This window comes from Acomys minous, assembly GCF_964271855.1.
Source record: "Acomys minous genome assembly, chromosome: 9".
Taxonomy (NCBI): Eukaryota; Metazoa; Chordata; class Mammalia; order Rodentia; family Muridae; genus Acomys; species Acomys minous.
The window spans coordinates 104,493,174-104,520,250 of record NC_140490.1 but is presented as its reverse complement, the minus strand read 5'-3'; the positions used below and the strand labels follow the sequence as shown (position 1 = coordinate 104,520,250).

Below are 27,077 nucleotides of genomic sequence, written 5' to 3'. Positions count from 1 at the left end.
TACCAGTTTGTATCAAAGAGAAACCTTCTGGGAACAATAGCTCATGTCTACATTATTACAAATATACAAACAACGTTTCTGATTTATGTATCCTGATATGTGTAAAATGTGTCAACTAAAGAAATTTAAAGCACAGCGATATTCAGTTAATAAAAGGGGATTAAAAAATAATTTGGGGGCATGTGATGACATCCCACCTTCACTGAGAGAAAAAGGAGATAGAAAAGGCAGATGAGAAGAAAACTTAAGTTAGCAAGAGTGTAGATGAGAAGAAAAATTAAGTTAGCAAGAGTGCAGATGAGAGAGGAAGTATATATCAAAATGGAGACAGACTTCAAATAATCCATTTAATTTCTTGAATTTCCCTTAATGTGGTTAGGACAGCTTAACAGTAGTGAGGTGTGTTAAGCACCTAGGCATTCTCCTGACAGACGGGCTACAGCATATGGGAATAGCCATTCAGTTCTACTCCTTCCCATAGAAGAGAACACTGATAGATCCACACCAAAAGCCATGCACTCCACTTCAGCATATGCAGTTACGGCATAAATAAAATTATGAGTGACTTTTCCTGTGGTCTACACTGTAACTCCCCAAACAATGAACCTGTACACAGCACTGGCCTGATCAGAGGATCTAAAAGCTGATGCATAGCTTGTTAGGCTTGCTAAAAACAAAAGCAAAAACAAACAAAAACCACGCTGATTGTGTGTTGCACTTGGCTTTCTTTGCCTCACCTGCACCCAAACTGATCCACTGTCAGAAACTGTACATGTCCCAACAGCTTCCTGTCCCTTAACGTAAACAGAGAACAGTCAGGAAGAGACACAGACAGTAGTACATTTTACAGTCTGACTATCGAAAGAAACAAAACAAAACAAGATATGAGTTAGTCCATATATGACATATAGGACACAGGAGCAGATCTGCACTTTACAGAGTCAAACGTTTTAATGATACAATGTTGTCGAAGATGAGAATCACATGCTCACTTTGCTTTTTCATGCTTGCAGTGTGATTAGTTCGATGAACAAAGTTAAGATCTATTTTTAAGTTCATATCACATATCTCTTGTAAAAGCTAAAGAGGAATTATTAATCAATTCCCATTAGATTTTTTTTCTGTGTCATGTAACCATAAGCTAGACCTACTGCATTGCTAATATACAGATTTTTGCTTGAACCTAAAAAAAAAAAAGGCAAATTGGGACTATTATATGAAAACAAGTAATGTCGTTCATGGTGTTCACTAGTTTTAATTAACTACTTAATACTTTAGCATGCTTTACATTTTTCACAGTTATGTACAGAATAAGTCACAGAAACATCATTGATGCTTAGAAAGAAGCCGTGTGTGTTAAGTTGACAGCAGCAGTACATCGCCCAGAGCGGTTTCAGAGTCCTGACTGTGGTTGGAACTAATACCAGTGTCTGAATCTGTGTCATTTGTGTATGTGTTAACCCTTTGAGTTAACGGAGGGATCTCCCCATTGCTGCTGCTGGGAGCTTCAGCGTCCTGTCCTCTGTTTTCTTTTAACTGGCATCCGTCTTGGTTGCTAATGTGGAGTGAATTGAACTCCTTGGCTAGCAGTTGGTATTCTCTCGCTTTCATCTGAAGCAGTGAGTCACTGTATTTAATCTCTCTCTGGACGCCACTCAAGTGAGAGTGGATTTTCAAACCAGCTTTCATACTTTTCTCCAAATCGCACTTCACGCTCTCTAAATCGGTGTTTTCCAGCTCCCACGCAGCTGCCCCTTCCGCGTCTTCACTTCCGTCCACGCCGGCGCTGTTCACCTCCCTCTCAATCTCCGCAGAGAGCTTGTCGATGAGGACTCTGTAGTATTGCAGCCGTTCTTCCAGCTGTGCCACGCCCTCGCTGTCATTCAGGTCTTCGAGAGTCTGGTTGTCCTCAGATTGAAAGTCCACTTTTGCCTCATTCTCATTGAACCTGGGCATTAAATATGCCTCCTGCACGTAATTCTCCCCATCATTCCCTACCCGGTCCAAGTGGATCTTAGCTTCACATTGTTCGATTTCCATATCCAACTCTTTCATCCTTTGTACTTGTTGGTGAATAGTGTGGTCCTGGGAGATAATCAGGTGAACCAAACTCTCCATATTGTCTCGATCATGAGATACCGTGTCCTGTTTAATTTTAGCCAGTTTCCGGAAGGTTTTCCTGACAATTCGTTTCTGTTTATCCGGTGGTAGAGTTTTCATGTAATTCGCTGGGCTGAGCTCCCAAGGCTTCTCACTGTTTGGCGCTGGTTTGGTTTCAGCTGTCCGCCACAGCGGAGCTGGGAGAAAGGCATCTGTTTTAACTAAAACAAACTGCATATTGGGCTGCTCGTCGCCCCAGGCCTTCCACAGCTTCAGGATCCTCGTCAGAGGAGGAAGGGCCCGCTCCGAGCCCCTCCACTTCTCTACGATGCAGTAGTCGCTGGCTTTGCCCAACAGAAATCGCTTCTCTCCAAATGTAGTCTCGTGCTCCTCCAACAGAGCCTGGATGACGTCGGTGGAGGTGGTGCGTTTAGTTAAGCCACAGACAATCTTCTCCTCCTGGCAAACCCAAACCACAATTTCCTTCTCTTCAGAATCCATGTCTTTAGTTGGAGATCTAAAAGGAAAACAAAGGGCATTATAGTTCTGTCATCGCCTGTGTAAACTCAGAAAGATAGTTCAGCGTCAATGCCTTTTCTTGCTTCTACTCTGAATGAAAGACATATAGATTTAGATTCTGACTGCGCAAGGTGTGCTCCAGGATAGAAACGTAAAGCTTTTGGATTTCTATTCAATTTTCTTTCTTTTTATCTGCTTATGGGAAGGGCAAATTGTCGGTGTAAAACATATGATATCATTTTCATTTAGTATTTTCAGGTCAGCCTTAATATGTTCGCAGAACTGGTACAGTGAGGAGGAGGATCGCAGACAGGATGGCAAACAAGGTATACCATGAACCCTTTCCCCTTTGGCTGGAGTCTTAAGGGTCAAACGTGGTTGACTCTGTGGTTCAATATTTAAATCAGCCATTGTGTTTTAGACTGTCTACCAATGTGAGACTAATGATCACAAGGATCCACAAGGCGGAAGTACAGAAATGACTCTTACAAATTGTTCTTTGATCTCCTCATGCCTACACTTGCATGTGCCCCAACACACACACACACACACCACACACAAACACACACAACACACACACACACCTACATCCCTACACACACACACACACACACACACACTAAAATACATAAAATAAGAAATAAATAAATAAATAAAATACAACACTGGAAAATATAACCATGAAATAGCAATAGAAATAGTCAAGGCATTCTCCTCAGATCTGCTTTGCATTTGTTCATGTAATTGTCACAATTCTATAAGGACAGCAATTGTATTAATCTCTATTCACAAATAAACAAACAAGCATGAGGATATTTTCATTTGTAAATTAGATGTTTTAGATGTGTGAGTTAAATAAGAAATAAAACAAGCTACTTTAATTAAACTTTATGATGAAAAATACTGTCTTCTGAGAGCAAATGGATTCATAGTGTTCACCGCAAACCACTTGGCTCATCTACAAGGACTTCTCATTTGCAGCCAGTAATGTGTTAGCTTTTGTGACACTTTTAAAGGATCCATCATGTCTCCAAGATGATACAGTGGTGAAGATGTTCTGGCTGCATTGAGCAACTCCATTAGCTTACAAAACATGTATACTAAAAGAAAAACAGAAATGGCGGGGGGGGGGGGGGGGGGGGGAACCAACCAACAAACGATAACTCGACCTGTTCTTTTCTCTGGTTGGAAACCATCAGTTCTGGTGTTTAGCAGTGGCTGCACTTGACATATGTGTTCTTCAGCCATAAATTGGAGGTGTAAATGACACTGGAACACAGGGAGCAAAGAATCCTTTATATGAGGAGTCATAATGATGGTAACCAACATCCGGGAACTCCTACACTAATTGGAAGGTTTCCTACTTTGATTTTCCTTACTCCAAAGGCTGCTAATTTTTAGCTTTTGCCATCAAGCTGCAACAATGTTCATTATGAACAATAAAGGAAAAATGTATTTATTTCATATCATATACAAAACTATTGGGGACTTTATTATAATCTTGCAATCTCACTGTCTCCAAGCCTTTGTTTGTAGCTTTTTTCCCAAAGATCTAATCACTATTTTTGTATTTTCTATGGCTGACTATCATTAAATATTTGGGGCATTCTTCAGCCAAAAGTAAAGCAAAATAATACTTAAAACTCCTGCTATTTGACTGAACACATTTAAATATAATGACCACTCAATACCGAATGTAGGCAGTAAAACTTTCACAATTTGCATGAGTTTTGTCATGTCTAAAAGATATTTTGTAGCTGGCTTAGAATCTTGAAAACTAGTTATTTTATAATATTCCTCTCACTACATTTCTATTCACCCACTTAACAAATATTTTCTAACCACTTCTATGGGAATTGCACATAATATGAGAGACACATGATTTACAAGACCATCTCTGGCACACTGTGGGAACAGAGTCAAGTTAAAGCATCCACAAACATTATACAATTTAAAATTTTTAGCAGTTCTTTTAGAAAATTGTATCATTTGATCATTGCAAAACTTAGTCATCTAATAGGGATAAAACCAAAACTTTAGAAAGAAGAAGGTGTTTCTTAATTTTTAGCTTATACTGGAGTTCTGACCTAGCATATCAATTTTTGGAAATGTGCTATGGAGTGACAGCCACGCTATCTACAAATATATACATAACTAAAGGTTGAAAAAATACAAACTTCGTGTGATAACTTGGTTTGTGATGCAACATAGTAAATAGTGCTTATCTAGTGAACGCAATTGTAGTGGTTGAGATGCATTAACTAATATCACTGATAGCAGGGCGTTGTTACCTGAAAATAAAAATGTTTAGACACATAGCATATCTGAGAGTGTAGTTTGTTTTGTCTTTGCTTTTTGATGTGTTTTGGGAGAGTGTTCATCAGATGACTGCTCTGTCAGGATGCCTGAAAACAAAACAAAACAAAAAAACACTTAAGAGGGAAAAGAATTTATTTTGGCTCATGATCAGGTGGCTCCATCCTGTCTTGGACCTGATGAGATAAGTTATCATGGTGGGGAGGGCTCAGTGGGGCAGAGATGCCAAACACATGGTGGGCAAGAAGCAGAGAGCAACAGGAGAGAACCAGGGACATGGTATAAATATCAAGAGTATGCCGGAAATTTCATCATCTTCATCTGCTACCTAGCACCGTTATCTATCAAGCCACAAAGTGGAACAGACTGTAGAAGAAATGACAACCCTCATGAGCCAATGAATTTTTAATGACTGGAGCAATGAGTACATTTTGTAATGCGTGTCATACACAAACTTACAGTGTCTAGGCACATTAAAACTGATTTTTAATGTTTTTAACTTAGAATACCTCACAGTCTAACAATTCACTTCTACTTGGTGTTTGTATCCCAGTGGCTTAGCAGTATTTATAGAGACCCACTCTCAATACAATTGTATGACTTTTTTTTTTTAATATTTGGGCTCCAGCATACAATATGCTTCTTCATTCCACCTTATGCAATTAGTTAAACTTCATTCTAAAAGTTGGAAATGTTTGTAAGTATTTGCTATTTACAAATCATTGGAGTTACTTAACTCGCAGATATCCCATGGTTTTGGGTAATCACAAAGGAGAAATCATGTATGTTGAACATAAATATTGTCCTGATTATAGCTGAAAAAAAAAACCTGAGACAAAAATGATGGCAACTAACTTTGCCTGAACCTCTGTAGAACAAGCCTTTGGTCAAGAGAGTCAGACAAAATTTCATGTCCTCGTACCACTGACATTAGTGCTGGAAACTGTGGTAATACAACGTAATGAACTGGGGAGCATTAGGGGAGCCTTAGGCTTGACGGGCTGCCCACAAGCCAGTCTCTATTTTCTTTTGTTACTCTTTACTTCTGAAATTAAAGATTCTTCCGATGAGCCACCCAAGATCGCTTTACATCCCAGGACACAGTGTCAACGTTTGCAGACACTTCTACTGTAAACATCAGTTGTCATCCACTAATGACAGCTCCTATGTGGAGAGGCTTGTAACACAAATATCCTACAGGTTACATCCAGAAACTGGCTCATCTCAAATGCCAATCATGACACGGTTCAAAGCACAGCTTCTTCGGTTGTGACTCCAGACTCCACAGGTGATGTCAGAAGGTTAGTATTAGTTGATAGAAAGAAAGCACTAGTTTTATGGCCTAGCAAAGCTTCTTTCTTCATTAGGAAAGGACATCAGGCTAGTAAATATGGAGCATAGGTTGTAGGGTAAAAGGAGATGTGTGGGCACAGTGCTCTGGAAATAAACAAGGACACCTGGGTGATTCTTGGCTGTGGTAGAAGTCAGTAGAATGTGCTATTGTTGCATTGCTCTCTGATTCCTTCCCTGAAATCTAGTTTGTGTTAGAATGAACAGACAAGATCACAGGCTAAGGGAATTTCTAATCTCTCAAAATTTATGAGAAGGCATTTATGCAAAATGCCTGCAGTGTTTTTGGATGAAATGGAAATATCCAGCTACGACTGCAGGAAATGATGACAATTTTCTCATTTGCTGCTATTGATTTGTGAGGATATAGGATAAGGCCAGATAAATCAATCAGCCTTCATGGAATGTCTCAGCAATTAAACTACAATGAATGTGTGTACTTTGGTTTTTCTAACAACACCATATAATATAATATAATCACGGGAAATATTTTTACTTATCTGTTTACTTAACTCTGTGTGTGTGTGTGTATGTATGTTTGTAACACCTCACACTTGACCAGGACAGAGGACAATGTACCACAGTCAAGTCACTTCTTCCAATATGTAGGTCTGAGAAATCAAATTCAACTATCAGGCATAGCAAAAAAAAAAAAAATGCCTTTACCCAATGAGTCTTCTACCCAACTACCTGGGACCTAAAACCACTAAGAACACTAACTGTTCACATGAGTTGTTATATAAACAAGCAAACAAAAAAAATAGCAACTAAATATTTTTGCTTTTAATTATTACATGTGAAGCCAGGATCAATAAAATGAAAATATATGCTTTTTACTCAAAATTTTCATTCCGTGAGGAACTTAAAATTCCCTTCCTAGATTTTTAAAGATTATAATATAATAAATTTCCTTGTTGTATTCGAAGAAGACATATATGCATCTCCTTAGATTATTTCACCATGTTAACAATAGGAAAATTTAAATACATAGCATGCAAGCAAAAACAACAAACTAGGATTAGTACAACATAAGTTCATTTCTCATTATTTACACTTGTGGGTTTGCCCACCTCATATCTCCATGACGACACAATGCAGAAATGCTTAAGTTCCTTCTGTTAAATAGTACAAAATTTGCACATCATCCTCACACCTCCTGTCATAGTCTTTGAATCGTCCCAAAATACCTATACTAAAGATGTAGTGTAAGCGTTTTGATAAACTGTCTTGTTTGGAGAATAGTGACAATTGGGATAAACTAATCTGAGAAAGCCCATTACAGACGGAACTGGTTTTTTATGATACTTTAGATTTGTGGCTGGTTTAATTCATGAATGCAGAACCCTGTATCAGGCAGAGCTGAATTATGTTATTCACCGTTAGGCAACCAGTATCCTGCAGAAAAGAGAACAAGTAACGTCTTAGTATAAATTGACTTCAAGGAAGCATGCAACAAGAAACATTTTGGGCATGTTTTTTTGTGTGTGTGTGTGAGTATGGGTGCTTATGTTTCCGTTCTGCATGTGCATGCATACGCCTGTGTGTGGATGTAGGTGCACACTTGTACACATGTGTATGTGGAAGCCAGAAGCTGATATCACTTGGTGCCTTACTCAATTTCTCCCCCCACGATATTTATTGAGGCAGGGTTCCGATGAGCCGGATACCTAGACAGCCTAGTGTGGGAATTCCAGCCTCTGGCTCATAAGTGCTGTCTTCTATGTGGGTTCTGTGGTCCTAGATTCCGGCTGTCCCACTTGGGCAGAAATGCTTTATCCACAAAGCCACTTTTCCAGCCCAAATCACAGATTTTAGTGACTCATAATAATCCAACCCTTCATCAAAGAAAGCTAATGACCATGACAGTTATGAAATTCCTTCAAACAGACACTTCTCATCTTATTTCCCCCAAAATATTGAGATGTGACTTTATGATGTACTAATGTTATTCTGTTGTTTTGGATAAGGAACAAGTTCACAAAAGACATATGCCAGAGGTTATAAGTTTGTTGAAGCTGTAGACCCAGATATATTTTAATTATAAAGCTTAAAATATTGAGAATGACATAATCATCTTGGATGCTAAACGGTAATTAAAATGTCACAGGAACTTTAAGACTAAAAGTTTATAATTCCTAGCTCAATGGCACTTTACTTTTCCCAAGCATTACTGAATGCCAGCCTGCAATTCTGATCAGTCTGTCTGACGCATCCCACCAGTTTTATCATTATTTTATGAGAGAAATGTGTATGTTTCTGCACAGTAAGACCAGTTAGCTTTGTGACAGAAGGCATGACACAAAAATAGAAATTTACTGGTAGAACTTTCTAAGGGCAAGATATTAAATGTGTAAATAAAAATAAATCTATTTAAGTCTATTTAATCCATTTAAGTTTGCTAGTTACCTTAGAATAGTCTATGCATTGAGAAACAGCACACAGGTTATTATAATTTGGCTGACATTTATTTATGGGCTAGATTTTTAAGCAATGTGCTGGAATGCTGAGAAGACCATAAACTCAGGAAGCAGAGGCAGAAACATCAGAACTTTGAAACTAGTCAAAAAAATAAAAAATAAAGATGACATATTGACTTTCCTGTTCAGGAAATTATCATATAGCTGGGAAGGAAAAGCAGTGTGCAAAGATATTCAGTTCCTCCTAGCCTTTCTGCACATATATTGTTTTCTCAGCAAACAGTAGTATAATAATAACACTAAATGAATGCTAGCTATGAGCTCTGTTGGCTCTATTCCAAATACTTTTCATGTTATTTATTTAATCCTCATCACAACATAAAATTGTACTACTGTGATACCCATTTAACAGATAAAAAAAAGAAGCTATTTTGTACATAACAATTTTATTCAAAATTATACCGTTAAGTATTCTTCCCTCATATTGACCATCTTTTTTCTGTAAACTCTTCTTTTTAAAATGGTATTTTGTTATGTTATTACGTTGTCTCAAACAACAACTGTCTCTGATATTATTGGGATCTACAAAGTACAAAGATACAATTCTAGGAGCTAAGAGTGTTTCTTACATTTGTAAATGTTTCAATTTCTTAAAAGAAAAAAAACAATTTTATAAGCCATGGAATTTATCTGAAAGAGACCTGATGGCTCACAAGCATTTATTACCCAGCCATTATCCACAGAACTTTTGCCTTGTCACGATAAATACAGGGAAATGTATTGCTTTAGAAATTCTGAGAGCATCTAACATGTAGTGTTGCCCTGTAAACCAAAGAAAAGAAAATCACGATTTTTGATAGAGCATTTTCTAATCTCTTTGGTATTCTTGCTACACCTCAGGAAATTTATGCTCTTCAAAAAACATTTTTGCACACAAATTCAGCTACCTTTACCACAACAAAAGAAATGAAATTTGCCTTCTCACAGGATATTATATAAGAAATTAAGTTACTACTTGAGGTGGTGTGTGAAAATAACATGATTTAAACTCATATAAAATATGCTGATGCGTTCCTAATATTAAAACATTAACAAACTGGCTAACACCCTTGAAGGGAGCTGCAGGTCTTCTTATGTCTTTGAAACCTGTTCAATTTATTTTTATTATGTTGTAGAACCAGATACCTTTCCCCAGTCTTCCCAGTATTTAAGAGCTATGTTGGGCAGTTAATTTTACTCCTTCCTTCTTGCTTGCTTGTTTCCTTTCTGTTTAATTTACTTTTTTCTCTGACACACAGTCTCCCTGGGGCAATCCCAGGTGTCTAACTTGCATGTAGACAAGGCTGGCCTGAAATTCACTGATTGGTCCCTGTTGCCTATGCCCAGAGAGCTAGAATGAAAGCATGCACCACCAGGACCAGCTCTGTTGATATGTTCTGCAATATCTCTGGAAAACTGAAGTTTTAAATTAAGCAAATGTGCTTTACACCAGTTAGAAGTAGTTATGATACATGCTGCCTTTTCTTGCCCATTTAAAAATATACACACCCCTATACAAACTCACAGAGTGGAGCTGAATAAGAACTTCAATTAATGAAGCACAAACAAGGGAAACAGCTCTCACCCACAAGCTTGTTTAGGTTAATTAGACTCCGTGAGAAGCAAACATTGGCTACTGGCAGCTCTGAGGGAAGCACTGCCACTCATAAAAGATAAAGCATTGACCCTCCCCCCGGTAAGTAACTCAGATCTTTCTTAAGGTCATGGGGAAAATGGGAATCAGTATTTTTTCTAAATGAAGCATAAAACCTACAAAACATTTTATTCCAAACATAAATGATCAGTATTTTTTTATTAAAATGCTTTGAGAATTAGAATTCTGTCGACAAACTTGGTTTTCCATAAAATAAAAAAAAAAAAAAACCAGGAGAGTAAAATAGTAGTACAAACAAGTGCTAAAAACGGTGTCCTGAGCATCCCAATACGCCTGTGTGTGCACCTACTGGTTTTATGTTCTAGAAATGCCAGTTTGATTTTGTGCCTGAGACTAGACGTTAGCCATGCAGAGGGCAGCGCTTGGCACTCCACTACTGCCCTGTCGGTATGGAATCTGATTCTCATAAACAGTGAAAGGGAAGGGTGTGTGAAGAACCTGTACTGAAGACCCGTGGAGGTTAAGTAAACGGAGCTCATAGTTTGGATTCCGGAAATTGATTATCATCAAAATGTAAATATTTAACATTAGTATTTACTGGAGAAAATATTAAATCTCTTTGTCCATTCCAGTGTTTACTTCCCACTGTTAACTCTGTCTGTACCTGGAAGATAAAGTTTCCTTATTGGTATATATTTTGTGGAAAAATATTTCATAACAATAGAGCATGTTTACTCTAAGGGAAAGCTACCTAACCTGAATGTTGCCTAGACTGAGAGAGCGCTATTGGTATTTGAACCTTAAGCATTAGTGTCTTCCTTCCTTCCTTCCTTCCTTCCTTCCTTTCTTTCTTTCTTTCTTTCTTTCTTTCTTTTTTCTCTCTCTCTCTTTTTTTGTGACAGCCCCAAATAATAGTTGGTTATGTCTTCAAAATAGAAGGTCGTTTTTAAGGCTCATAGAGTGAAACTTGTCTGTGCGTCTGTCCCCTTTTCTCTCCATAATGCTACATCATGGCAGGTTTGTCATCAAACAACAATCTCAGGAAATATTCTAAAGGAAGATTGCAGAAGAAAGCATCCATGTCCATATATAGGAGGTCTTTAATAAGATTTGTCCTGTCTCTTTCTCCTTCCCCCCTTCCTTTTTCTTCTTTTTCTTTTCTTTTTTTTTTTTAATCACAAGTCCTTCTGAAGGAGAGTGAAGAAATATCAACCTATTCACTTTGAAAAGAGCTACAAAGAGTTGGTGGCTCTGTGCAGTTCATGTTCAATGTGTGGAAGGCACAAAGTCTATGGGAAACTTGACAGCAAAAGGTAGAAAAAGAAACACGGATGACATGACAGTGGCATCTTACAAGTCAAGAATGAGAGGGCTTGGAGAACAGCTTGAAGAAGTCACAACACATTATGATAGGTCAGGTCTCACTAGTTCTGAAAATGATTATTGACCTTGGCAGTTAGAAGACCCCTCATAACTAGGAGAAAGTTGTCTCTTTTGTAATGTGTGGGGGTGACAGCCAATCTGTGTTGCGTTAGGGTTTGTGGAACATAATGAACCAGAGACAGTGATTATAGATAGATTAATTATTTGTGAAAGAAAGGTCATTGAGGGAAAGATGTTGTTAAACGGAAGTAGTGGTAATGTGACAGATAATAAGCTAAGTAGGAGAAAAAAGACAGAAGACAGAAAGAATTTAAGCAAGGATGAATCATGAAGCAAAGATCTAGGGAATGCAGAGACAAAAATAATCAGAGTATATTACGTGTTTAAATTCTTGGCATTAGTAAATGAACATGTAATACCATAGGCACAGATAAATGATGTTTCAATCTTATTAAGTTTTTTTTTTTGCTCTGTCTCCATATCATAGCCAAATATATGTCAGTTCTTTATTTCTTGCCGACCTCTGCCCTAGTATGTCCTTACATATTAACTGCAAAAACACACCAAACTGAACCTAATATACATATTTTTGACTGGTCTTATTGTCCTTTTACATTTAACTTTTTACTTTTCCATCTGAATTATATTTACTCTGTTTCCAGTGTTATTTCCTCTGGGAAGTCCCATGAAACTGTCCTCTAGGAAAATTCTGTTTTATCATTAACTCCATGCTCCCACAACCAACAATGGAAATTGACACCCATTCTTCATGTCTCTGTAGAATCTGGTGGATACTCAGTAACAGCAAATTCTATCTTGAATAATTTCCTTACCATATGGTCTTGTATTCAGACTTTCACCTTTGACCCTTGAACACCTTATGTAATAGGAATTAATCTCTGTCTCTCCCTGTGTCACTGTCTCTCTGTCTCCCTCCCACCCCATCTCTAAGTCTTTTCTCAAAGGAATAAATATTCTGTGATCAAGAGATATCAAGATGTCTGAATCATAAAAGGCAACGGCTACAGCCTTTCTTGCTAATTATTTTTATAAAGTTTCACTGAAGTAAAACTACGGCTCTTTCATTATGTTTATAATCTGTGGCTGTATTATACTACAAGGGGAGAGTGACTTGATGAAAAGGTAAGTAGTGTCTGGAAAAAATATAAAGTAATTGTCAGGTTGCATTATATAAAACACACACACAGACACAAAGACACACACAGACACACACACACACACACACACACACACACACACACACACACACAAAATGCCCTTTTTGAAAATTATAATTTAACTACACTAAAAATCTGCATCTCAGTTTTCAAGATAAGGCATTCTTTTAAATGAAGAATTTACAAAAGTGTTTTGCATATAGTTCTTTAGACGACATAAAATAAAAACAATGTAATCATTATACCAAAGAAACACATACATCCAAAGCAGAAGTTATGCTAAAGTTTGAAAGTAGCTTTAACCAAAATCTAAAAGATAATTTTAACATGGTTGTTCCATGTGGATTGAGTAGGATTATCACTGGACTAGTTACCCCGGAATCACAGGCTGGAAACCAGCACACTTTGACTATAAAGCCTTACTCCAGAGCATGATGCTTCATATACAACACCCCTCCATGGAGCCAGAGCAGGGTGGTGTAGGCAGGATGAACGGCAGCCATCATCATTGCTTTTCAGGTGTGTATGTCCTAACACCAGGATGTAGGATGGATGTTTGGAAACAGAGAAATGACATCTTGAAATTTCACTCTTCACCTTGATCCTCCCTCCCTTGATTTGCCCTTGTTACTTTCTTCCTGCTCTTTACCATGGCACGCCTATATCCTCAGTGACTCAGAACCAAACCTGCTGTCCTCATTGATTCTGTCTCCATCCTGACACTGCCCTCTTCACGGAACTGGAACCCTTACATATTACCTCTCCAATAGTGACTTTTACTTCTCTCCTACAGTTCTGTATTGAGAGATCTCTTTAAGCATTTCTGCTCCCGTTGGCCTACTTATGATCTTTTTGCACTCTCTTCAACCTTATGTCTCCTAGATTAATCACAGATTGTTGGGCAGATTTAAACTATTAAATGAAGTAAACCATTCATTTTCTGCAAATGACCGTGATGAAATGCTGTCTCTCTGTCTTTCTCCGTTCCATTTTTTTTTAAGTCAAATCTTAGACCTCACTTATAGTTTAATTTTGCTGTTGTTTTCGTTCTTTGTTTGTTTTTATTTAATTAGTTTATTCAGGTTACATCTCAGTTGTTATCCCATTCCTTGCATCCTCTTGTTCCTCTCTCCCTCCTGCTTTCACCCTATTCCCCTGCCCTATGTCTGTGCCTGAGGGGGACATCCTCCCCCACTATATGGTCATAGGCTGTCAGGTCTCATCTTGGTAGCCTGCTTATTCTTTCTCTGACTGCCACCAGACCTTGCCTCCACGGGGAAATGGCCAAATAGGGGCCACTAGAGTTCATGTCAGAGTCATTCCTCACTCTCCACTCAGCCGTGGAGAATGTCCTGTCTATTGGCTAGATCTGACTAGAAGTTCAATATTTACTGCTTGCATTGTCCTTTGCTGGTGCAGTAGTTTGAGCAGATGAGCCCAGATATGCCCATCATGATGTCATGATGTTCTTCTTGTAGTTTCTAGGACCCTCTGGAAAACCCAGGTAATCCTCACTCTTTGTCACTGAAGAGATTTTTCTACATATCTAGCCCTGAGCTTTAGTCTTCATAAACATTTTCACTTGAATACTCAGGGAGTTTTTGAAACATAACAAGAAACACATAAAATCATTAATCTGCCACATGTTCTCAACAAGTACTTTTATACATATGTTTTCTATTGGCACCACCACTTAAAGTTAATAAATTTAAAATTTTTTAATTATCCATTTTTACATATCCTTTCACACACTAAACACTTACAAATCCTACTTCCAAATGCATTCATTTTTTTCACTTCTCTTGCTCTTCTACTGTAATTACACTGGTACTAACTTTTGGCTAGACGATTGCAGTTAAGTTCTCAAATGTATGTGTGTGTGTGTGTGTGTGTGTGTGTGTGTGTGTGTGTGTGTGTGTGTGCGTATGGGGTGAGGAGAAAGAGCTGGTAAATACGTTATAGTAACCTTACAAAATAGTGCAATAAGGAAAGACTATATAAATCACTATACTGTAAGTCTTCATTCACTTACTTATCTAAACTGTGACCTCATTAATTTTTAAATAAAAGCAATAGTACTAACTTGGTCATCTTGCTAAGTCTTATGGATATTTTTAACAGTTACAAGAAAAAACCTTTATTGTAAGTGGATAGTGGTGGAATTGGGGTGGGTGGGGACAGGATAAGGAGGGATCAGGTGAGGGGACCATGGAGAGAGAGGGTACTTTGAGAGACAGCTGGAATTAAGGGGCAATTCAGGGGCAAGGTAGAAACCTAGTGCAATGAAAATTCTCAGGAATCTATTAGGGTGACCCTAGCTAAGTCCCCTAGTAATGGTGGACACAGAGTCTGAACTGTCCAATTTTAATAAAAAAGCAAGATTTACAGTAGAGGAATTGGAACACCAACTCAGCCATAAAACCTTTGACCTACAATTTGTCCTGCCAGCAAGTTGTGCTGGGGTAAAGGTGGCCCAGACATTGTGGGAGTGGCCAACCAGTGACTGGTTCAGCTGGAGACCCATGCCAAGAGAGGGGAGCCCACCCTTGACCCAGCCTGGAGGGCCAGAAACCAGAAGTGGAATAGCCCAGAGACCTATGAGAGAACCAAATACACCTGCCTTAAAAAAAAAAAAAAAGGTAAATGGAATAACTACTAGTGATATTCTTCTATACTTGTAGACAGGAGCCTGGCATAATCACCACCAGAAAGGCTCTATCCAGCAACTGGTGAAAGCAGATGCAAAGACTCACAGCCAAACATTAGGAAGAACTTGCTGAGTCCTGAGTAAGAAGGGGAGGAAGAAGTGTACGAACCTGAGGGGTCAAGAACACCTCCAGAAAGACCACAGACTCAACAAACCTGGACTCACTGAGGCTCACGGAGACTGAACTGAGAATTTGGGAGCCTGAATGGGTTTAACATAGGCCATCTGAATATATATATATATATATATATATATATATATATATATATATATATATATATATATATATATATATATATATGCCACTCTTGTGTAACTTGGTGTTTTTGTGGGACTCCTAACAGAGGGAGTGGGGCCGCTGGTTCTGGCTCTTTTGTCAGCTGTGGTACCCCTTTCCTTCCACTGGGCTGCTTCATGAAGGCTTAGTATGAGGGGAGGTGCTAATCTTATTGTAACTTGATGGGCCATGATTGGTTGATATCCCTGGGAGGCCCTGCCCTTCTCTGAAGGGAAATGAGACAAGGGTGGATTGGGGACAAGGAGAGGAGGAGGGAGGTGTTGGTGGGAAAGGACTGGGAGGAGAGGAGGGAGGAAAAACTGTGGTACAGATATAAATTAATAACTAAATAATAATAAAATAAGGGGACGGTAAGTGAAGAAATATGTACAGGGACTTCTTGCTGATCACAACCCTTTTCTTCATATGGAAATGGATTTTTTTTCGTATGTTTGCCCAATGGAAATTACCGTTTTTGTTTTTTTTTTTTGTTTTTTTGTTTTTTTGTTTTTTTGATGGCATCTGCTCTAGCTTCCAGGGAAATCTGAGGTCTTATTGGCAGAGCTAAAAAATAGTTACCCACAGGCTCTTCCATGGGCGATTATGATCTTTCAAAGCCACTGCCATCTTCCCTCAGCTAACCGCAGCTGCAGGAAATTCCAGTCGGATTGAAAGAGATCAGAACAAATAGGCAACACCAGGATAACTACAGGCCTTTAAGAGTCTATAAAGTGCCTTACTCACTGGTTGAGAATAGCAAACATATACAATGTATATATTAGCATGCACCAGGTGCAGTTTCTATTAGTCACACAGCACAGCTGAGGCAATGAAAACTTTCCAAATGTGGGCAGCTATTCACAAATACTGAACTAAAATTTAAGAGAGAGAACAATAGCTCACCCCACACAATCTGGTAAACTGATGGATTTAATAAGCATCATTAGGGTGATTTCAGGTCAACTACAATTGATTAAATGGAGCAAGGTCAAACAAACATCCACAGTTGTTTCCTAAACATTTCTGATGTAAATCCAATTGAAAATTTTTTTTCCACCACCACCAACACAGTTATGGATTCTTGCTAAACTAACCATACTGCTGCCCAAGTCTTAGGTTCTTCTGTTTTGCTCACACTGACTCAGTCCCATGCCTGTGTGATTCAGTCCCATCCCACATCTTTCCTCCACATCATACTGTGTTCTCTTCTCTTGCTCAGGCCTGTCACAGTGGGAGTTTAATAAATGCTACTTAATTACAATGATGTTCCTTCATTTGCCTTTACTTCCATCCACTCTTCTCTCTTATGATCATATAGTCAATCATCAATGCTTCCTGAGTTTATTTCCCAACTTCCATTTTTTTTTCTGCTGCTGCTGCTGCTGCTGCTGCTCAAAAGTAACTGTAATCTCTAGCTCCAGTGAATCCAACATCCTGTTCTGTCCCTGGAGGTACCAATACATATGTACACATACCCACACATAGATATACATATAATCCCACACGCAATACATATAATTGAAAAATAAATAACAACAACCATGCTGTGTTATGTATCTGGTAACATTATTACTCAAAATTGGTTCAGAAGAGTTATGAAAGTAAAACCAAAATATTTTTGAAATTCAAGTACTTTTATTATCACCTAAAGAAATATTTGTGTAATATTTATAGACATTTTAATTATGGTCAATAATTCACAATCTAATTCTTTTTATCACAGTGATAAGGAGATTAGTGCTGTTGCAGACATTCTAATAAGTGAGGGCTGGACTATCAAAGCCCCAAGTATCACACTATATTTATGTATTTTAAATTTATAGTATAATCCATCTAACTGCCATGAAGAGGGAATGGTTTCTTGAACTTTTCTTGTAATCTAGGACAGTGGCACGTCTGTCACAGACAATCCATACATATGTTGATTTAGCATTAATTCTATTTTTTAAATGATAAAATTATGTCCCAAGGATTACATACATCACACAGCAGTCCTGTATGTTAGAGAATGAATTTGAAAAATTTTGTCACTTACTAACTGCTATAAGGTTCAGTGTTTTAGAGGCTTCGTGTGTAGAGTTTGGGAAATAAGAATATTAAAGTATTAACTCCACAGTATTAAGTGTTAAGTGAGTTTATTTGTTCAATCAATCAGAAAAGTATTCAACATGAGTTGTTATAAGAAACGTTAGTGGGGTGAAGTAGTTTACAGTGAATGAAACAGAAGAATCACTTTCCCAGCCCAAGGATGCACTTAGGAATTTATTATTTGATACCTGTACATCATTTTACACAAAGAACAACACACATACACACACACACACACACACACACACACACACACACACACACACGAGTATTACAATGTTTAGATTTGTTCTTTTTAAAAAATATATTTTATTAATTTATTCATATTACATCTCAATCGTTATCCCATCCCTTGTATCCTCCCATTCCTCCCTCCCTCCCAGTTTTCCCTTACTCCCCTCCCCTATGACAGTTCCTGAGGGGGACTTCCTCCTGCTGTATATGCTCATAGGGTATCAAGTCTCTTCTTGGTAGCCTGCTATCCTTCCTACATGCTATTACTGTTGTTGTCTTTGTGTACGAATTTTAACTATTTACATCTGGCACACATGGCTAAGAGTGACATAGTTGGGCTATGTCCTAAATTCTTGGTGAATACAGAGCTCACTCTTAGCCAAACTATTTTTCTTGTGCGTTTTTAGTGCTTGCTCTCTGTCTTATAAACTGTGATAGTCTAACATAACATAGGTCTTCCCTTCATCTGGGAGAACAAATGGTCCACGGCCATGTTTCTCTATCTCAGGAGAATGAGGAATGGTCCATACAATGCATCAATATCTAGAGGACCCATCCACTGAGAGCTACCAAACCTCATTTATATACATCCATGGCTGCATTCAAAAGGCGCAAGTTAAGACATGAGGCTCACTAAAGAGTAACTAGGGAGAATGTTTCTTTCTGTTTGGTGTTGTTTGTTTTACCAGAAGCCAACAAGTTCTCTCGTGGAATCTCTTTCAACTATGGTATTCCCTACCCGAAGGCAGGGTGGGGTCACACAGATGGTCAAAGGTTAGCACGGCATTTATAAATTCATTCTAAATTACAGGAACATTCATTCAACAGAAATTCATTGGCACACTCTTCTGACATGATTTTATCTAAAGACCAGCTGTATTTTAAGAGCATATGACAGATTCCTTTGTGCAATCAGCAAATATTTATGGAGCACTCATTCTGGTTATTTTATGAGGAGAAAGAAAGGCACAGCAACCACCATTACTGAGGCAATATTTTTATGAGAATTCTTTATAGAAATGTTGACATTTTTCTGTACAAAAATTGAGAGCACTCCAGCTTATAAATATAAAACCTAAAGTACAGTTTTTCCAGTTGGTCAACTTAAGTAAGACCCATTGATATTCCTTATTTTTGAAGTAATTTTGGTATTATAGACATGTATAATGCTTCCCACAAACCCTCTTCAATTCAAATATAGTATTTTGTATTAAGTTATCTTTATTATTTATTAATTGCTTTTAAGTGTATCCAAATATTCAACAATTTCCTCTGTAGGGTAAAATATAACATGCAACAGGAGGTAGAAACTGCAACCAAGTAAAAATGCTGAATAATGACAGTTAAGAAATGTTGTGTTTTCCACTGTTGTTCTTAGATGAGCTTAAAACCATGCCTGGAAACCTAGCCAACCACCCAGGGCAAATGAAGTCATAAGTCTTGGAGGAGAACCTGCAACTACCACTTTCCTAAGCCAGAACAATCCCTAAACTACACTCTAAACATTTGTCTTTATACCCACAGATAATTGTAATCCCTGTCCTTCATCCAGGAAATTTCTCTTTGCGAGAGATGGAGACCATTATAGAAAAATCACAAGAGATCAAAAGGCACAGTTGTGGATTGCAATCCCAGAGGATACAGGCACTGTTACAGCCCCAGAACCTAAGGATTAATGAAGAAGGAAAGGAAGATTGTAAGGGCCAGAGGATGAGGCAATGTGCCCTAGGAACTTTAGAATGTACATGCATAGTCCTACCAGTGTGAGTGCCTGAAACACGAGCTGAACACGGATGACACTGTACACGACAAAGTGGACAGGGGAAAGGCCACAAGGCCTCAACTCTACCCTATTGCTGGCAAATAAGGAATGCTTGAGAGTCAGAAAAAATAGTATGCATTAAAGTAGCATTATATACATTGAGCACATTGTATTCAAGGATATATATGTGTATATACATACGTGTGTGTGTGTGTGTGTGTGTATAACAATTATTTTTTAAATGGCATGTAATTAAAATAGAGCAATAAGGCGTATACAAAGGGTTTGGGTATAGAAAAGAGAAAGAGGAAATGACATAATTATAATATTAGAAAATAAGAAAATTAATTACACGTACACACAATAAAATGCCTGGAGTATTCAAATGAAAACAGAATGAGGCAAAACTAACAAACAAAAACCAATCAAACAAAATAAAAACACCAGCCAACAAAAAAAATCAAACCCGCTTTAAGTAGAAAATACATGAAAGAACAGTGGGAGACAGAATGTACTGTACTTTCCCTTTGACATATATGTAGTATGGATACTACCAGGTTGTAAAACATAAATATGCTAGAGACATATTGCTTTTTGAGGCCTTCATGTATGCACATGTACATGGAAAAAGCAAACTTGTGCCCCTATGTCAGCTCTTTTTTTTGCAATTTATTATATATATGTATATATGCATGAATATATATGCTTCTATATATACATATACACACACATATATATGTATATATGTATACACATACACACACACATACACACATGATTTAGAGTTAACTTTTGTGGGCACTCAGAACTGTTGTCAGCTCCTCTATTACGCGTACATCAAATACACCTTCAAATATTCTGCTATGCAGTCAAACTAATCAAGACATTTTCTCAATTATATTATTAACCAACTATAAATTATTTAACTTGTTTCAAAACAACTTTCACTCAAGACCTGCTCTTAGTGGCATGTGCCACTTGCTGGTATGATGCCTACTGCAATATCTTACACAGTAAATGTTAAGCTAGCTAAATTGGCTCAGGTTTTTTTTTTTTTCCACGCAATTCAAGTTTTAACCTGGAATAAGTTTCACCCCCTGCCAATGAATGCTCTTGGGCTATTTTTGTCAGGGATAAAGCATTCCAGTCATTGTTCCTAATGGGCTGTCTGCTGCCAAGTAACAACTGCTTAAGGTACAAGGTATCATCAGCGAAACCTTCTGAGAAACTCAGGGACTGCAGAAGACTTACAGACCCAGTAATCTGGTATTTTTCTATCCAAGTTTGTGAACATTTCAAGTCTCCAATTGAAGATACAACTGTAGCAGCTGATCCTTTTACTCTTCTAATTACAGAGCAGAGACTGTCTCCTTGTCAAAATCTTTGACTCTAACCATAAAACGCAATGCTTCTTTGATGAAATAGAAGGATTTATTTATGATATGTGTGCTTGGTTAAAAAAAAATACAGCCAGGTAATATTCTAATCACTAAACAGTAATATGAATAACAATGCTTTAAGTAATTATTTAAAAGTGTGGAGCCCTACGACTTCAATATGTCCATTACAGGTACATTTTCTTGGACCCTTTAATTTAGGATTCATATATATATGTATGTATGTATAGCTTGCGACAGATTAACACAATTCCATTTTTTTCAGCAATAGCATTCTGAAATGGCTCAAGTGACAGTTTGGGAAAGCTCAAATGGGTCTCAAAAATAATGATGAAAGCCAATTTAAATGTGTTTTGTCTATTTGTAAATATTTATATAAGGAAATATATGGGGCCCTTCCACTCTATAATAATTTTCTGTTTCTAGTAAGAGTTGGTGAAAGTTCCAACCTATTCCATCTCCTTAAGTGTTACCAATTAAGACATTAATAAATCATGTCTTGTACAAGGATTTTGTTTTTGCTTTTGTTTTTTTAAATTTATTTATTATAATTTATTCACATTGCATTCTGATTGTTATCCCCCTGCTCTTATCTTCCAGTCCCCACGCACCCTCCCTCTTCTGACCTATTCCCCTTCCCTAGACCTGTGACAGGAGGAGGGGCCTCCTTCCCCAGCCATCTGATCAGTCTATCAGGTCCCATCAGGGTAGCCTGCATCCTCTTCATCCCTGTGCCCACAGGGCCACCCAGCCAAGGGGCAGTGATCAAATCACAGGCACCAGATTTCATGTCAGAGGGATAGGTTTGAAGGCACAGGCCTGTTATCTCAACACCCAGGAAGCAAAAGCAGGAGAATCATAAACTCGTGGCCAGTGTGGTTTTGAAACAGAGGGAGGCTGATTCAAGCAAAGCACAAGAGTCATGTCTCCTAAGCATTTCAGCATAACCTTGAAGTGTCAGTAGTTCTTCCCACTTTGTATAAATGTTCTTAATTTCTAGTTAACCTCACTAATTTCTGGAACAATTTTATTGAGTTGAAAAATATAATCTAGTACAGAGACTATTATAGTAAAAAATGCAGTCTCCATGAATAGCTGAATAGATTAAAAATCTAAATTCAATCGCTGAAAACTCATAAGAATATCAAATGCATCAAATGTATTCAATGTGCTTTATTATTTACTTTGTTAGCTTTTATGTGAGGAAAAGGTAATTGCTGAGACCTCATTAGCTTACATTTTTAAAAGATTGACTATTTTGTTGGAGAAAATCAATCTAGATTTCTCTATCATTTTTAGACACATTGAACAAAAGTCTTATTAGCAAAATGTGCAACAATACTGAGGCTCCTGTCACAGTTTATTTTATTATGCTTGAATCAAAATAAACAATCCATTCCCCAAAACTAGAAGCTTTTTGAATTTAATTCTTCTAATTAAACATACAATTAGACCATTTAAACAGATTATTGCTAATTATAATCATTAAATTTTTTAGTTCGGCTCTCTTTCATTCACATGAAAGCTAAAAGTTAAAAGCCCAAAATGTTTGGGGCCATGTAGTATTCTTGAATTTTCTAAAGAAAACTTGCCAAACGTTTTAATGAAATGATTTATTCCATTCATGATAAATTATCTGGTAGAACAGGAATAGTTTTGTATCTGAATCTGTAAGATACCTAACTATCTCCTCATGAGTTTGATAATATGGAGCCTCAATTGATTCTCTGGAGTACTGAGTTTCATGCAACACTAGCCTGCATCACATGACAAATAAGGACTAAAGTAATGATGGTCTGTCTAGGTTGAGGAGAAATTATAACTTAGTTCACAAAACTAAACAAACAACTGTATTACATGTCTACAACATCCCAGGCACTCTCCTAGGCATGAAAACATAATGATGTCTAGACAGCTATGACTCCACCCTCTGTGAGTGCTGGAGCTTCTTTGCTAAAAGTTATTATGCCTCATCCTTTGCAACTCCCAAATTTGCACTTATTCTGAGCACACTTACAGGGCTATCTCATTTTGGTCAGTTTTGGATCATTTAACACTGCTCCACAAGAGAAGAAAAGTAAAAAGACATGCAAGAAATTGAAATTAATATGCAAACTTCTTCAAAATTTTGTTATTGCAACCACCCCCAAATTTTTTCAGCAATCTACATTTCTTCCTGCTGAAAAAATGCAAACCATGCTAAAGCCATTCTGTTCATTATGTGTAGAAGATATGGCATACAAATATGATTATATATTCATAAATGCACAAAGTGCACATCTTATAGAATACATTTCAATCAAAAATAAATTAATTCAATAGTTCTTATTAGATAATTATTATTAATCACATTCTCTACTAAACATCCGACGGACTGGTCATTTAGTGAAATGATTTGTTGTTTAGGTGTTCGAGAGAGGTTATTTAAACCATAAAGTTTCTGGTTAATGAAATGGATAACCTTAACCATGTGACTCATTTTCTTTCTTTCTTTCTTTTTTTTCTTTTTCTTTTTTCCCCTTTATTCTTTAATTTTATCCTATTAATTTATTTTTATTACATCTCAGTAGTTATCCCATCCCTCGTATCCTCCCATTCCTCCCTCCCTCCCATTTTCCCCTTACTCCTCTCCCCTATGACTGTGGCTGAGGGGGACTTCCTCCCTCTGTATATGTTCATAGGGTATCAAGTCTCTTCTTGGTAGCCTGCTATCCTTTCATCTGTTGTTTTATCTTGAGACAGCTAACAGACAAACCCAAACATCAAGACCTCACATAAATTGCCATATTATATTAAATGTATTTCAAGGCCCAGCATGACTTCTCTCCTGATCATTTTCAAATGCTTGTTTTTTATGACACTGATTTCTGCTGCTGCTGCTCTCTCTCTCTCTCTCTCTCTCTCTCTCTCTCTCTCTCTCCCTCTCTCCCTCCCTCTTTCCTTTTCTCCCTCCCTCCATGATAAAAAGTAACAATCTGGCAAAAGAAACAATCAGTCTCTGGAATAGCTTTACACACACACACTCATCCTCCTCATCACGACCTTTGCTCACACTCTCAAATTGAGGTGGTAATAAATCGTAACCCTAAGTGATATCTTTCTACTTTCTCAGAGAAAACCAAAATGCTGCTAAACTGCCAGTTTTTCTGTTCTAATCTCTTCACCAAAATTTTGCATTCAAAATATCATGGTAAACATGTTTGTTTACATACCTTGAGTGGCACTAGTTTTATGGTAGACCAGAAGGTACACTAACAAAAATGACACAATGAATATGGATTATACAGTTTGATAAAGGAAATTCAGGGCTGCATCAAGGGCTTAGTGCATTGTTACTTGGCATACCAGTGATGGAATTCTTGAAATGGTCTAAAGAAAGTTTCACAACAAAGAATTCTGAAGATAAGCCTTGGTTGCCAGAAGCACAATTTGTTTACGAAAACAATAAACCTTTCCAAAATACCCTTTCAATAATTTCATAGCGTTTAAAGAAATGTAAAAATTCTATAGTAGTGGTACTACTAAAATTCACAGTAGAACTGGGATTGAGCAGCTGGGGTAGGTTTTCTAGAGTATTTATAAATACTTGCCACCATTAATACATGAATCTAGTTGTAAAAGAAATCATTAGCTTTTAAAATATACTGAAAAATGTTATCTTAACACTTTAATAAAACATAATTATTTCAAAAATACCATGTTTATCATATATTATCAAGTTATTAGCACATAAAAGTGGTTGAGAAGGCTTTACAGCATTTATTATGGCATTTTTAGTCTTTAAAATAAATTTAGTCAATTATACCATTGATACATTTGCAATGGGTTTAAAAAGAGTATTCAAAGTAAACATTTGCATACAAAACTGAAGTAGGAAGAATTATTTTAAAGTTGTATCACTATATTATCATACAGACACTTTAAAATAATTATATCATTTCCTACCTTGTAATTGTATGCGCTTAAATTTACACTAAGCAAATTATGGCAAGCGCAAACAGGCATAATGAAGAGGAGAGTGGTTGGAAAGCCCCTATGCCAAAACAAATATATTTTTAAAAATAAAGCCTGTCTAAAACTATCTTTGTATTGTTTCTATAAAAATTTAATATTTGAGGCATAGATAAAATAGCTATGGTACTGAAATATAAACATTGATATTATTCCAAACTATATGGATAATTCCCAAATTCAATCTCTCTCTCTCTCTCTCTCTCTCTCTCTCTCTCTCTCTCTCTCTCTCTCTCTCTCTCTCACCTCTATGGTTTAAGTACATGTATTTAAACCACAGTTATGCACGCTTGATGTATTAACTCAAAGTAAAGTGGCAATAATAAAGATCTGAGGCACGCAGCTGCTTGACTTCTCTTTGAGTGCCTGAGCCACCTAAAGTTCTCAAAGACACAGTCCATAAAAAGTTCCTCATGGGAATGTTTTCACATGGGAACGGTCCAGATTTTAAAAATGCTCCACTCTCAGGGGAAACCAAAGCATTGTTTCCAGATTATATCAGCAGTTGTACTTTTTTTTTCCCTAACAAGTGGCTAGAAACCCAAGTTATATCTTTCCCAAACTTTAAAACTTTTCCAAAAAGTAATGTCTTAAACCTGTGTTTAAACAAAATATACCTTGTTACTCTTCTGTCCCCTAAAGTTCAAGACAAACTAAACAGAAAGACTGCTATAAAGAGAAAGGCGAGTTAAATATCAGTCATGATTTCCCATGATCCTTGTACGGGTTACTGGCACCATCAGAATAGAACCTAAAATCTGAAGAGCTGCCTCTTCTTTCGAGATCCTGACTTTCAAGAGCCTTGCACTTTCAAAACAAGTTTCATCAGAAGAGCAAAGAAAGATACCTTCACACTTAGGGAATTTAATCGAAAACAAAACACACACACACACACACACAGTTTTTGTTTGTTTGTTTTTACCTGTTTTTATGTCGAGTCTTCAGCAAGTTTCTTCCAAAGGGAGCCATGGTCTGTCCGGGCAAGGCAAGCAAATAACACAGTCCTTATCGCAAAGTGATCTGGGGCCCTGGGAGGGGTGTCTGGGTCTCTCCGGTGAAAGGAGGAAGGCTGGAGGCTTCCTTTTCACTTCCTCAGATGTTCCTGGCTTTCAGCTCATTAGCAGCCGGCTGAGAGAGTTGCTGGAAGTTGTGCAATTGCTGCCTAACTTTGAACTGCGGGATTGTTGTGGCTGCTGCGCCTAGGGAGACCGGACCAGCTTCAGCCTGGAAGAAGGTGTTTGTTTGGAAGCAGAAAACCCAGAGGAGAGAGAGAGGGAGAGGGAGAGTGGGAGACACAGGGAGGGAAGGGAGAGAGAGAGGGAGGGAGGGATGGAGGAACGGAGGGAGGGGAGAGATTCTATTGTGTTCTGTAGTTATTTGCCAACTAGCTAAACTCTAAGACCTGCCAACCCTACAGGCATGGTAATAGCCATAGAACAGGAATTTCACTCAACTTGGAAACCCCCCTTTTCCTGCTATCCACACCCAACCACACAAGGTGTACACACATAAAAGATTTAAAACTAGCCCCCACCCCCTGCCGCCTCCGGCCAGCCAGCCCCAGTCTGTGAAAAGTAATCTGATCTTGGCAAAGGGGACTGGGGAGGAAGAATGTTTTCCCTACTGACTCCATACACAAAATAAATATCCTTTCCTGCGCTAAACCACCGCCAAGTATGTTAAG

General features: G+C 37.7%; 1 protein-coding gene across 1 annotated transcript; it reads right to left on the bottom strand.

The window, feature by feature from the left end:
- Positions 1–268: 268 nt before the first annotated feature.
- On the bottom strand, positions 269–27,077 carry RASSF9 (Ras association domain family member 9). The gene is made up of 2 exons (XM_084796248.1): positions 26,316–27,077; positions 269–2,617 (listed from the first exon to the last, which is right to left on the bottom strand). The coding sequence occupies exons 1-2, from the start codon at positions 26,360–26,362 to the stop codon at positions 1,357–1,359; spliced, it is 1,308 nt and encodes a 435-aa protein (XP_084652374.1). The 5' UTR covers positions 26,363–27,077; the 3' UTR covers positions 269–1,356.